Genomic DNA, 13495 nt, shown 5'->3' with positions numbered 1-13495 from the left:
AAATGCAGTCTAAGAGTGTTGAATGTTTTTTTTAATAGCAGTGGTCTCCAATGGGTTCATCGCAAGCACCCAATAGCTATTAGCCCAGCTATAAGTAGCTCACCAAATATTTCTGAAAAAAGCAGCGCCATCGTGCTGATTTACGACAATCATTCATATCATACCATTACACAGCATAGGAGTCAAGTCATACATGCCTTTTTTTAAATAAAATCAAGCGTTTTTATTATTATCATGTATAAGGCCGGGCGGTCAGGCCCCGTCTGATTTGGGCTGGGAATGAGAACTCAACCGCAAACTGAGTGTCAGACACCTTAAGCTCCTGGCTACTATCCAATTGAATCCATTTTGACATTATCCCTAGTTAGTTTAAGGCAATTTGAACTAAACGTAACACAATTCATTTCCAGCAATGTTGCCCCTGTGTGTCTGGTGTGTGTGTTTGTCTCAGTCACTTAGCCAGTTAGCGTTAATGATGCCGTAAATTTACCTGGCAGAATTATATAACGATTATTTGTATCAATCGGATTGGTGTTTGTTTCGCGAGCTCTGTCATGACATATACAGCAACACAAACATCTCACAAAATGCACAAACAAAGGGGTGTTACACAAAAAAATATGTTTTGTTTTTTCCCCGCCCTAACATTATTTCTTCTGTAATTTAAGCATTGAAATGGACTCTGAAGCTCCAATTTCATTGATTCTCTAAGAAATCATTGTTAATATTAGAGTGAAAATCTGGAGAAAAAAAATCCCAAACCAAGGAAAATGGAATTCAGGAAAATACAAAGTGCTTATGAAATATTCTGAGTTACTCTGAACATGTTTCATCATTTTAAAAGTAGCTCTTGTGCTAGAAAAGGTTTGAGACCTGTCCAACAGTAACAAACATATATAAAAATGGTATTCTGTTACCCAAGAAGTGATTTTTCCATATAGAAAATGTATTAATCACACTGTTAAAATGTTGCAGCCATAATGACTGCTCATTAGCTTGAAGCGGGTCTATCGAGGCCCAGAGGTTCTATTTTTAATTTTATTTAAAAAATAATAATAATTGTGCAACGTGCGCGCACACAGGTGGTCCTTTAAAATGGATTTTTATTTTTTAAACCCCACTATGGGAATTAAATGTCCTTCCAAGTAATTTGTTCTTGGGCCAGCCATGCAAGAAGTGATTAGTAGAAAGAGCCCGGAACGAATGCGAGAAGCTTGGATGACTTTTTTTTTCTGTCACTGAAAAGACACCAAGAGAAAAATGTGTGAGAACAGAAAATGTGCTATCCCAAAGAGAAGTTTAGAGGCAGTTACTCTAAATCCTTAACAGCCTGAGCGAGCGCGTGCACACACACACCAACAGCTAGCATGTAGCCCTTGACAGATTGATAACCGGCCCAGGCCTGCTAGGGTTGAGAGTTCACCGGCTGGACCCACAGAGTGTTGGCAAAGACACAAGCTATAAACATAAAGCTCTTAACGCCCGAAAGTGTGCACGAGAGGTAGTATATCTGAAATGTCCAGATTAATGTGAATGTCCACCCCCTTCGCTTTTTGAAGTGACACCATCCCCGTCGGTTTCTGCCTCGTTTGTTCCTTGTGTTTTTGTGGGTGTGTGTTTGTTTCAAGGCTGTCTAAAAGTGTCATCAGGTTTCCTGCCTATGGTGGTTGATGATGCCGGTGAAGCCTGATGCCTGGCCTGTAAGGATGTCACGGTTAGGAACAGGAAATTATGTTTTCAGACAGAAAAAGGGCACCACTGTTACTGTTTGTGTACAGGGACATTGAGTCCTATTCAGGGGCATTGAGTTATATCTGTAATATACTTTTGATTTGAGATCCGCCTCCCTTTTCCCCGCTCGCTGTTTCTTGATGAGGTGCCTTAATAGGTGGCAGAGATGATGTTCTGACTGATTATGATGCTCAGCCGGTTTTTAGTCTGGGAAAGTTTGCTTGTATGGTACTATACAAGGACCACAATGCTGTAATCATGGAAACAAATATGTCAATGGTCTCAAGCTATATTGGAAAACTTGACGTTTCAGCCTTCCTCAATCAAATCAAATTTATTTATATAGCCCTTTGTACATCAGCTGATATCTCAAAGTGCTGTACAGAAACTCAGCCTAAAACCTCAAACAGCAAGAAACGCAGGTGGCTAGGAAAAACTCCCTAGAAAGGCCAAAACCTAGGAAGAAACCTAGAGGAACCAGGCTTCTGGCTGTGCCGGGTGGAGATTATAACAGAACATGGCCAAGATGTTCAAATGTTCATAAATGACCAGCAGGGTCAAATAATAATAATCACAGTAGTTGTCGAGGGTGCAGCAAGTCAGCACCTCAGGAATTACACTGGCAATACTATAGTGCCTATAAGAACATTCAATAGTCAAAGATATATAAAATACAAATGGTATAGAGAAATAGTCCTATAAATACTATATTAACAACCTAAAACCTCTTACCTTGGGATATTGAAGTCTCATGTCAAAAGGAACCACCACCTTTCATGTGTTCTGAGCAAGGAACTTAAACGTTAGCTTTTTTACATGGCACATATTACTTTATTCTCCAATACTTTGTTCTTGCACTATTTAAACCAAATTGAATGTTTAATTATTTATTTGAGGCAAAATTGATTTTATTGATGTTTTATATTCAGTTAAAATAAGTGTTAATTCAGTATTGTTGTAATTGTCATTATTACAATTAAATAAAAATAAACAAATCGGACGATTTTTAATCGGTATCGGCTTTTTTGGTCCTCCAATAATCTGTATCGGCGTCGAAAAATCATAATCGGTCGACCTCTACCCCACACCACTAGAGGGATATCTTCAACCACCAACTTACCATCCTGAGACGAGGCCGGGTATAGCCCACAAAGATCTCCGGCACAACCCAAGGGGGGGCGCCAACCCAGACAGGAAGATCACATCAGTGACTCAACACACTCAAGTGACGCACCCCTCCTAGGGACGGCATGAAAGAGCACCAGTAAGCCAGTGACTCAGCCCCTGTAATAGGGTTAGAGGCAGAGAATCCCAGTGGAAAGAGGGGAACCGGCCAGGCAGAGACAGCAAGGGTGGTTCGTTGCTCCAGAGCCTTTCCGTTCACCTTCAAATGAACAGATTATTCTGAGGTTGTTTTGACTGCATACTGTTGTGACTACATACTTTTCTCTGTTGGTGAAAAAAAAGTAATGGTATACACAGGTGGCCACTACAACGGATACCTTTTTCTAATTATACAGAATTTAGGTGATACTGGAGAAGCTATTTTTCTAGTCGTCTCTACACGGGTCATATCAAGCCTGTAGAGAATCTTTTCCTGTCTAGAAACTCACCTAGGCTACTGTGTGGTGAAAGGTTATAAGCTCTGAAAGTTGTGATCTTGTCTCATTAGTGTTTCTCCCATTTCTTTCCTCACAGGGCCAAGTATTTCCGAGGGAAGAAGTTGAACGGGGAGTACGACATCCTGGTGGAGCAGGTTGGTGGCGTTAGAGCTGCAGGGACTGATGACTTCTCCATGTGGCTGGAGATGGCTCAGATGAGGGATTGGGTTATGTTAGCTCAGCTGATTCCCCTCCTGGGTGACTGACTTGACCCACATCTTTCACAATTTTTATTTTTTTTTTACCCCATCATCCACTAGGAATCCAAGCTGTTTATTCAAGAACCATTAGGATAGCATGTGAGAGCTTTAACAGCTGGGTAGCAGCAGGTATTACATACTTATTAGACACTAAGTACAAGGCCTTTTTACTCCCATGCCCCAGTTAGCCTGTTATCATGTTTGCATGCTCTGTGTGTGTGTGTGTGTGTGTGTGTGTGTGTGTGTGTGTGTACAGTATGTACTTGGCTGCCTGATGGAATGTATTTTTATGTACTCGTCTTCTCAGCATTGGATTACATGCAGGGAGGATTTAATGTTTATTGGACTCGTGTCAGAAGCAGTCCCTTACAGTTCTGAGTCAACGCTTTTTATTTTAATCAGAAGCTAGCAATGACCGTAGTTTGATTGATTTCATTCTGCACTGTGTTAAAACATCCTAATGATTTCTCTGATTCTCCCATCAGGTAGCTCTTTTACAAATGTTTTGTCAGACCAACTATCCCCTGAAGTAACCAGTTCATAACCCTGTAGCACAAAAACGGCAGTTTTTTAATGGCATTTATATAAAAGAATATATAAATATATATGAAAATATGCCGTCAGTGCCAATGTATATGCAAAAATACGCAACTGTTTAGACATAGTATTTTCAGTGGGTAGATAACATCTAATTTCCCTCTTAAAATTTTGGCCATACATCCGCAAGCGATTGGGCAGACCGGAGTCGATGTCTTTGAAATTAAGTGGTGGGATTTATTTGGAGAAGGAAAAAGCGAATTACAAAAGACCAGACCAGGGACTTTATACGCTGTCTGTTTGCTCAACACTCTGTTGTTTTCACATCTCATTCTCGGTAATATTGAGACTGTAGCCGGACTAGTGGGGCTTGGAGTTCTGAGTTAAAATCATGTTTTTTTTTTTTAAAGAGATGTGAAATATGGGGGCTCTGCTTTTTTGTAGCAGTTTGTGGCGTTGCTGAGAGCAAACCCAAATAAAAACATGTGGCGGCTCTTAATTAGGACCCTTAAATCAAGAGTGACGGGACCGCTATGGGGGGGGCGCACCCTCAAGCCCCCCAGCCCCAACAACCCTTGTTCTTTTTGCCAGACCCTCTGCTGTTTCCCAGAAGTCCTCCTCGCAGGGTAACAAGTCTGATGCTATTTGCCCACTGCCTCCAACCTTCCCGCCCTACACAGCCCAGCCGGACCCCTCGCCGGTTGTTTGTAGTACATCTAACATAAAGCTCAAGGATGAAGGAAACCCAATCCCTGTGTGAAAAGTTGGATCAATGTGATGGGATGATGAGCCCTTTTTTTTTTTGAAAACAACAGTTAAAAACAGAGCCACCTTGCTCTCTCGCTCTTTTCCTCCCTTTCCTGCATCCTTAGCTTAGCTCTGCAGTGCTGTCTCACTCTGCTCTGAACTCAACTTGTGCCCAACGCCAACCTAGCTAGCTCTCTCCTGCTCTTCACCCAGCTGCTGCCATATAAGGTGCCAGTCTGAGGCACAGGCAGTGTACAGGCTACCCATAGCAGCGTCTGATAGCTGAGGGAGAGAAGGAGGGAGAGGCCTATTGAGGTCTGGTACACTACATGAACAAAAGTATGTGAACACCTGCTTGTCGAACATCTCATTCCAAACTCATGGGCATTAATATGGAGTTTGTCCACCCTTTGCTATAACAGCCTCCACTCTTCTGGGAAGGCTTTCCACTAGATGTTGGAACATTGCTGCGGGGACTTGCTTCCGTTCAGCCGCGAGCATTAGTGAGGTCGGGCACTGATGTTGAGAGATTAGGCCTGACTTGCAGTCGGCTTTCCAATTGATCCCGCAGGTGTTCGATGGAGTTGAGGTCAGGGTTCTTCCACACCGATCTCGACAAACCATTTCTGTATGGACCTCTCTTTGTGCACTGGGGCATTGTCATGCTGAAACAGGAAAGGGCCTTCCCTGACCTGTTGCCGCAAAGTTGGAAGCACAGAATCGTCTAGAATGGCATTGTATGCTGTAGCTTTAATATTTCCCTTCACTGGAACTAAGGGGCCAACCTAAACCTTAACTGCCCCAGACCATTATTCCTCCTCCACCAAACTTTACAGTTGGCACTATGCATTGAGGCAGGTAGTGTTATTTTGGCATCCACAAAACCCAGATTCGTCCGTCGGACTGCCAGATGGTGAAGTGTGATTCATACTCCAGACAACGCGTTTCCACTACTCCAGAGTCCATTTGCGGCGAGCTTTATTGTGCTGACATTGCTTCCACAGGCAGTTTGGAACTCCGTAGTGACTGTTGCAACTGAGGAGAGACACATTTTTACGCACTTCAGCACACTGTGGTCCCATTCTGTGTTTGTGTGGCCTACCACTTCGCAGCTGAGCCGTTGTTCCTCCTACATGTTTCCACTTCACAATAACAGCACTTACAGTTGACCGGGGCAGATCTAGCAGGGCAGAAATTTGACTAACTGATTTGTTGAAAAGGTTGCATCCTATGACGGTGCCACGTTGAAAGTCATTGAGCTCGTCAGTAAGGCCATTCTACTGCCTATGTTTGGTTATGGAGATGACATGGCTGTGTGCTCGATTCTTATACTTGTCAGCAACGTGTGTGGCGGAAATAGCAGAATCCACTCATTTGAAGGGGTGGGCACAAATTTGTGTGTATATATAGATATATATATAGATGTATAGATAGAGATAGATAGAGATATAGATATCTCTCTTGATATGTCCCTTTCCCCAACCCCATTACAATATTTCAGTTGTGAGCATGTTGTCATAAATCACTCCTCCACACGGCCGAGGCCCTGCTTTGAAGGTTTACTTTCTTGAAGCCTTGACATGTATAAAACACTTAAACACAGATTACAAAATGTCTTCAACACACTACATTACACTATGCAGATTACAGAGCTCTGGGCCTTTTTCATATTCAGCTTATAGCTAAGCTCTATATCGGTGTCACCTTGTGCCTGAATAGTCCTTGCATATACTCTTCACGCTCATGTTTCACTGGGTTGCATGAATAGAACTGAGAGCAGTGCATCTATTGCAAGTTTGGTCCCACCTAACATTAATCAAATGCATCATTGTGCTCCCTAAATTTCACAAGTTCCATAAGAATGAGCATCTTCTAGCGTGTGAACAAATCTCCCCCCCATGTCAGTTTTCCAAGCTGCAAGTTCAGTAAGTAAAAAGATGTTGTCTGATTTGCTAGACCTTCTTGAGGCCAGATGTTGCCCTAGGTACCACAGGTATCCTGCCTCATGCCAGATGTTGCCCTAGGTACCACAGGTATCCTGCCTCATGCCAGATGTTGCCCTAGGTACCACAGGTATCCTGCCTCATGCCAGATGTTGCCCTAGGTACCACAGGTATCCTGCCTCATGCCAGATGTTGCCCTAGGTACCACGGGTATCCTGCCTCATGCCAGATGTTGCCCTAGGTACCACAGGTATCCTGCCTCATGCCAGGCACATCCAACTGAACTCGTTCCCAGGGTTTTCATTTGGCACAGATCTGCCTTGAGCTGCTGCCCAGATCCTCATTGACTTACCCTCTAGGAGTCTTATCAATCTCTCAGTAAGTGCTCCAAGATACCCAGCACTTTTTCACTGTGCCCACTCTTATCCTCTACACACTTGTGCTAGGAGATATTGTGTGTGTTCAGTTTGCTGATGTGCTCTAAAGGGGTATACACAGGGCTTATGTTTTTTCCCCGATCTCCCACAGTGCCCGTTTGTCTCTCTTTGAAGTCTATTGGATGTGTGCTGCTTTTCTCTGCTTGGGGTCTAAGCAGTGCCAAGCTGAGGATCTCGATCATGACTTTCAGTTTTATTCCCCGGTGAGTGATGTTTTTTCCCAAGGCTGCTTGCTTGCTTCATCTGCGTCAATGCGACACTAACGTCACAGACATGATTCCAAATGGAATAATAGCCGTCTACTGGGTGCATGTTGGTACTCGACAACCCTTGTTCATGAGTAGAGGAGGGGAGTATTACATTTTACGTAATTGGGCAAATTACGTGATTAGAACGTCCGGGAGGTTCGATTGCGACTGTATAAAAGCCTGTTTCTCTTGGTTCCCATCCACCGTCCAACGAGTTCTAGACGGGTCAGAATGGAAAACATCTGCTCACCAGGCCTATGACCTCAGTGAGGACAGAATTCCTGCTCTGCTCCCCTCCACCTTGTTTTTCCTTACCCTTAGTAATTGTCTCACGTCCCCCCCCGGCAAGAGGTTCAGGGCATCTGTGTTGATGTTGTTACAAGATTGATGTTCAGCACTGGCAAACTGTACAAAGACTCCTGCTGCCCTTTCTTGACCAACTTGAGCAAGTGCAGCTCTGCCCTATATAGGCGATACGAAGGTCGCTATTATGGAAAGGTTGTTGCTCTCCTCAGACTCCTGCCTTACTATGCTGCACACGTTGTTCAGATAAATGAGGTGAAGTGTATCTAGTCCAAGTAAACAAGTCATTTCTGCTGTAGAAAAAACGGCTGTGTTTGGACCCAAAAGAAACCACAAGATGGGTGCCTTCCTTTGCCTACCCCACATCTATTTTTATCACCAGGAGCTATTTTAGGTTTCCCACTCTGACTGTTGCTTTTGTGTGTGTATATATATCGAGAGGGATCTGGTCAGGCTGTTTATTTTACAGGAGATATAATGGGCCCTTTAATGATTGGATGGTAGGGGGGAGGAGCAGGCGGTTAAGGCTAAATGCAGCTCAGACATGAAGGGGTCAGCAGAGAATCCTTTCTGTGAAAGAGGGTTTGCCACAGTTCTAGGAGATTGTTTATCAGTACCCTGTGTACGAAGAGCATGACACCTCATACAGAACTGAATTGTTCTAGAACTGTTGCAGATGTCAATATCAATCACAGGCTTTTTGCCAGCAGAAGCTGGCGGAGTTCGAGTAAAATCACTTATCGCCCTATGAATGTTGGGATAATTCTTTAGATTTGCATGTGGTTTTACTCCAGACCACCAAAGTTCTCGTTTACACGTTTGTCACCTGACCATAGCGAAAGGCATCTTGTGCACCTGAACCTCAATGACACCCATTAGCAGAATTCTAAAAATACTCCCAAGATTTCAGATTAGCGTTGTGTGATGTTAGTGAGGGCCAGAAGGGGAGATGAGGGGGGCATATCTGTGTGTTATGTGCTGTCCACTTGTCCTGGGGCCCTGTGTGTGTGGTACAGTTGGGCAGAGTGCTCTCAGCTGTTCAGAGGGCCTAATAGACTTTAAAATACACAAACACTCTCATACACTAATTCAAATAAAATTGTACTTGTCACATGCCCCAAATACAACAGGTATAGACTTTACAGTAAAATGCTTACTTACAAGCCTTAACCAACAATGGAAAAAATACCTAAAAAATAAGTCACAGATAAAGAGCAGCAGTAAAATAACAATAGTGAGGCTATATAATCAGGGGGTACTGGTACAATGTGCGGGGGCACCGGTTAGTCGAGGAATTTGTGCACAAGTTAGAGTGCACGTGCATAAGATTTGCCCGAGACCGCTACAAGGATGGAACACTACAGAGCCCTGAGAGACTTTAATCAGTTAAATCCTGGAACACTCTTCTTGAGGCCAGGGTAGGGTTTTAACAACAAAACATTTAGGACAGGAGTACTTCAGATCCTGTTCCTCGACTATTAAAAGGTTGTGGTAGACAACTGTTTCCATTATTTGGTGTGAGTCACATTTAGGCACTCTGAGAAGAGTCCTAGAAAGATGGCTTTCTGGCCGGAGTACTTGGTATGTTGGGTACCAGCATCCGACTGTACTACAGCCTCCTGGCACATTTTTAGAAATACTGCAATTGTTCTGCCAACACAGAGATCCACCTTTAAATGACCTCAATGACGATAGCAGTGGCGGTTAGAGGAAGGCAGATTTTGTGCACTGGGGGCAGTTAAAGGGGAGAGAAGGCAGTTCCCATGTGTCCTGTTTTCCTTTCCCAGGGTGAGAGCTGCTCTAACACACAACTGAATCTATTACCCTGATGGTAACCATGGCACTGTCAAACGGCCCCGTGTCCCGGGCACTCTCCCCAGTCACACAAATTTCTCATCCATAACTGTCCCATGACATAGGGCCTCACCCAGCCAGCCAATAGCAGGAGTTGTGGAGCGTTTTTGGTTGTTGCCAGAAACTAGCCCACTCTTCTGGTTTTATCTGGTCTCAGCAAACGTCTGCATCTCTTGAGGGATTGCAATTTGCCAGATTGCAGATCTGTATACTGGAATGTGTGTAGATGTTTGTGTGTTTCTCTGTGCATTTGTGTGTGTCATGTCTTTTAAGAGTCTTTCTTGGCGACGGCAAAGCATTGTGCCGAGCACACAGATGTTTCGTTGAGAGGCGGGTATCAGTGGAGAGGAGCTAAGGAGAGGAAGGGAGCCAGGTTCCAGTGTGTTGTGTCTTTGAGGCACATTGGGAGTGGCGCCTTGCTGTCCTGTAAATAAGATTAGGGCATTTTACTCGCCCCCTGCTCTCTACTCCTCTGTGAGCGCAACACAATAATAAAAAGGGGGTGGGTTCACAGGGGAAAAAAATACTGTTTTCTTAAGTTGGCACATTGTTCTGGAAGACATGCACTCTCATAGTTGTGCTGGCCACAGAGTTGAAAGGAAGGCATTTTTTTATTGAGCATTTTGATTAGGATTCTGGAGTATATTGGTTGCAACAAACTGTACAGAAGACACTGTTTTCTATTCAAATAAATGCAGGCCTTAGCCTGCATCCTTTCCTACTAAGTATCCACTCTGCTGAGACTCATATAGCTGAAGGGCTTTTGCTGGCAATGCTGGTGCACAAATAACAAACACTAGAAGTTAAGGAAAGTTATGGTCTCTTCAGGTTGTGGCCTTTTTCAAGATTGCCACATATCCGTGAGGTTTCAGAATGCTTTTCAGGTTCGAGGACAAGCTCATGTTTCTCCAATACTTCAGAGGCTGAACTCACAATGCCTGAATGGGAACTTTAAGTCATCCATGTTCTGGGGCGTTTTTGTCATCCACGTTCATCGGCCCAAATACAATGCTTACACCGATGGCTTTTGTTTTTCTATTTGCATAGCACATGTTCTAACGACTTTCTGTGGCTTTACTTTGACAAAGTTCGTATTAACACTAGAGCAGCTAAACCATGTCGGTCCCATCTTGTTTGACTACCACGATCTGAATATACAAACATAAAGAACACCTTTCTAATATTGACCTAAACCCCCTGCTTTTGCCCTCAGAATAGACTCAATTCGTCAGGGCATGGACTCTACGAGGTGTCGAAAGCGTTCCACAGGGATACTGGCTTTTAACGTCCTTCTTTTAAAGTCCTTCCTTCATCTACACTGATTGAAGGGGATTTAACAAGTGACATCAATAAGGGATCATAGCTTTCACCAGGTCGGTCTATATCATGGAAAGTTCATAATGTTTTGTACACTTTGTGTACCTTGTTTATTCAGATTGGTGTCTCATTGTTTAACCATATAGCCTTTACGAATAGTGAATTATTGAATTTGGCCCACTACGATCCCATGTACATTCCTCTTATGACAAATGACGATACCACCACGCTCTCTGTAATGTTGTGTTTTGGGGTCAACCAGATCTGCTAAATTTAGATTTTTTTTTCATAGTTGAAAAGGGACAGGACTACACATTGAGAACCCATTAAAATTCCTGCATTAAGTGTCACTCTACATACTTAAAAGTGATCAATCTGACACATGTTACCGCTAGAAGTCTGAGGTCAACATCTTGCTGATCTCTCTAATGGGAGCACCTAGCTAGGACTTGGAGGGCTTAAGACGAGCTCTACTTTGACTTTGTAACATTGGCCTGTAACATCCCACACTGCAGTATAGGGACTGAAACCAATCCTTCTTGACCTTTGACCCCTAACCCTCACCTCACCTTCCATCCTGAGTAGACTGTCCTCCTCAGTGACTGGTCTCCATCTCCACAGCGCTAACATGTTGGAAGCATGTTCACAGTAAAGTAGGGCAGGAATGTTGTATTTTTTCTTTAGGATTCATTTGCTTTTTGGCCCTCAGTGAAGCTAAATCAAATCAAAATGTATTTACCACATGCGCTGAATACAACAAGTGTAGACTTTACCATGAAATGCTTACTTACAAGCCCTTAACCAACAGTGCAGTTAGAAAATATTTACCAAGTAGGCTAAAATAAAAAGTAATAATAAAAAGTAACACTAACGAGGCACCGGTACCAAGTCTGTGTGCGGGGAAACAGGCTAGTTGAGGTAATCTGTACATGTAGGTGGGGGTGAAGTGACTATACATAGGTAACAAACAGTGAGTAGCAGCGGGGGGGGGGGGGTCAGTTAATATAAATTGTCTGGTGCCTATTTTTATGAATTGTTCAGCAGTCTAATGGCTAAGCGGTAGAAGTAGTTAAGTTTTTTTGGTCCTAGACTTGGTGCTCTGGTACCGCTTGCCGTGCGGTAGCAGGGTAAACAGTATAACTTGGGTGACGGGGGTCTCTGACAATTTTATGGGCTTTCTTCTGACACCGCCTATTATGTATGTCTTGGATGGCAGGAAGCTTGGCCCTAGTGATGTAATGGCCATTTTCACTACCCTCTGTAGAGCCTTATGGTCAGATGCCGAGCAGTTGCCATACCAGGCGATGAGGCAACCGGTCAGGATGCTCTCGGTGGTGCAGCTGTAAAACCTTTTGAGGATTTTGGGACCCATGCCAAATTTGTTCAGTCTCCTGGGGGGGGGGGGGGGGGGGTGTTGTCGTCGTCGACTGTCTTTGTATGTTTGGACCATGATAGTTTGTTGGTGATGTGGACACCAAGGAACTTGACACTCTCGACCCGCTCCCTACAGCCCCGTCGATGTTAATGGGGGCCCGTTCGGCCTGCCTTTTCCTGTAGTCCACGATCAGCTCCTTTGTCTTGCTCACATTAAAGGAGGTTGTTGTCCTGGCACCACACTGCCAGTTCTCTGACCTCCCTATATGCCATCTCATTGTCGGTGTTCAGGCCTAACACTGTTGTGTCGTCAGCAAACTTAATGATGGTGTTGGAGTCGTGTTTGGCCACGCAGTTGTGGGTGAACAGGGAATACAGGAGGCGATTAAGCGTGGCAGATGTATTGTTGCCTACTCTTACCACCTGGGGGCGGCTCGTCAGGAAGTCCAGGATCCAGTTGCAGAGGGAGGTGTTTAGTCCGAGTCCTTAGCTTAAGGATGAGCTTTGGGGGCACTATGGTGTTGAACGCTGTGCTGTAGTCAATGAATAGCATTCTCACATAGGTGTTTCTTTTGTCCAAGTGAGAAAGGGTGGTGTGGAGTGCGATTTGAGATTGCATCATCTGTTGGGAAGGTATGCGAATTGGAGTGGGTCTAGGGTGCTGTTATGGTACCAACACCCAAACAAGGTCACCAAGGCCAAAAACAAAGACATGAACCCAGCATATGATCAAAAACAATCCCAAACTGAAATAACTGCAGGGATTTTATTTAATTTTGAAAAAATATGTAATGTGTTTTTAAATGTAGAGTTTAATTCCTTCCTGATTCCTGGTTTAGGACAGCATCATTCATTGGCCAGTCTCTCTGTGGTTCTCAATAATAAATAAGGTGTATTTTATCAGCCCTGACTTTAGCAGACATGCCATACATGGAGAATGTCATGCGTTTGGATATTATGCTCTTGGGTTCACCATGGATGGGGAAAGTGGCTGTCTCAATACCAAGTTTCCCCAAAGGGCCACACCCATTGTGCATGTTCCTGAATGTACTGTGCACTATTTACCCTGCAGCTAAATGTACTAATGGCTAATAATGTATGTGACCTGTGTCTGGGCTGAAGTGGCTGTATGTAGATTTGGAA

At 43.9% G+C, this 13495-nt stretch overlaps 1 protein-coding gene across 1 annotated transcript in view; it reads left to right on the top strand.

Moving 5' to 3' along the window:
* LOC115133203 (synapsin-3-like) overlaps positions 1-13495 on the top strand; it is a 114354-nt gene that overhangs the window by 17418 nt on the left and 83441 nt on the right. Inside the window, exon 3 of the mRNA XM_029666195.2 lies at positions 3430-3487. Within this exon, the coding sequence (XP_029522055.2) occupies positions 3430-3487 (58 nt within the window). The remainder of the gene's footprint in view (positions 1-3429; positions 3488-13495) is intronic.

The sequence above is a fragment of the Oncorhynchus nerka genome, linkage group LG8 (assembly GCF_034236695.1).
Source record: "Oncorhynchus nerka isolate Pitt River linkage group LG8, Oner_Uvic_2.0, whole genome shotgun sequence".
Lineage (NCBI taxonomy): Eukaryota > Metazoa > Chordata > Actinopteri > Salmoniformes > Salmonidae > Oncorhynchus > Oncorhynchus nerka.
Note: the sequence above shows the minus strand (reverse complement) of the source record. Positions and strands in the feature narration are given on the sequence as shown.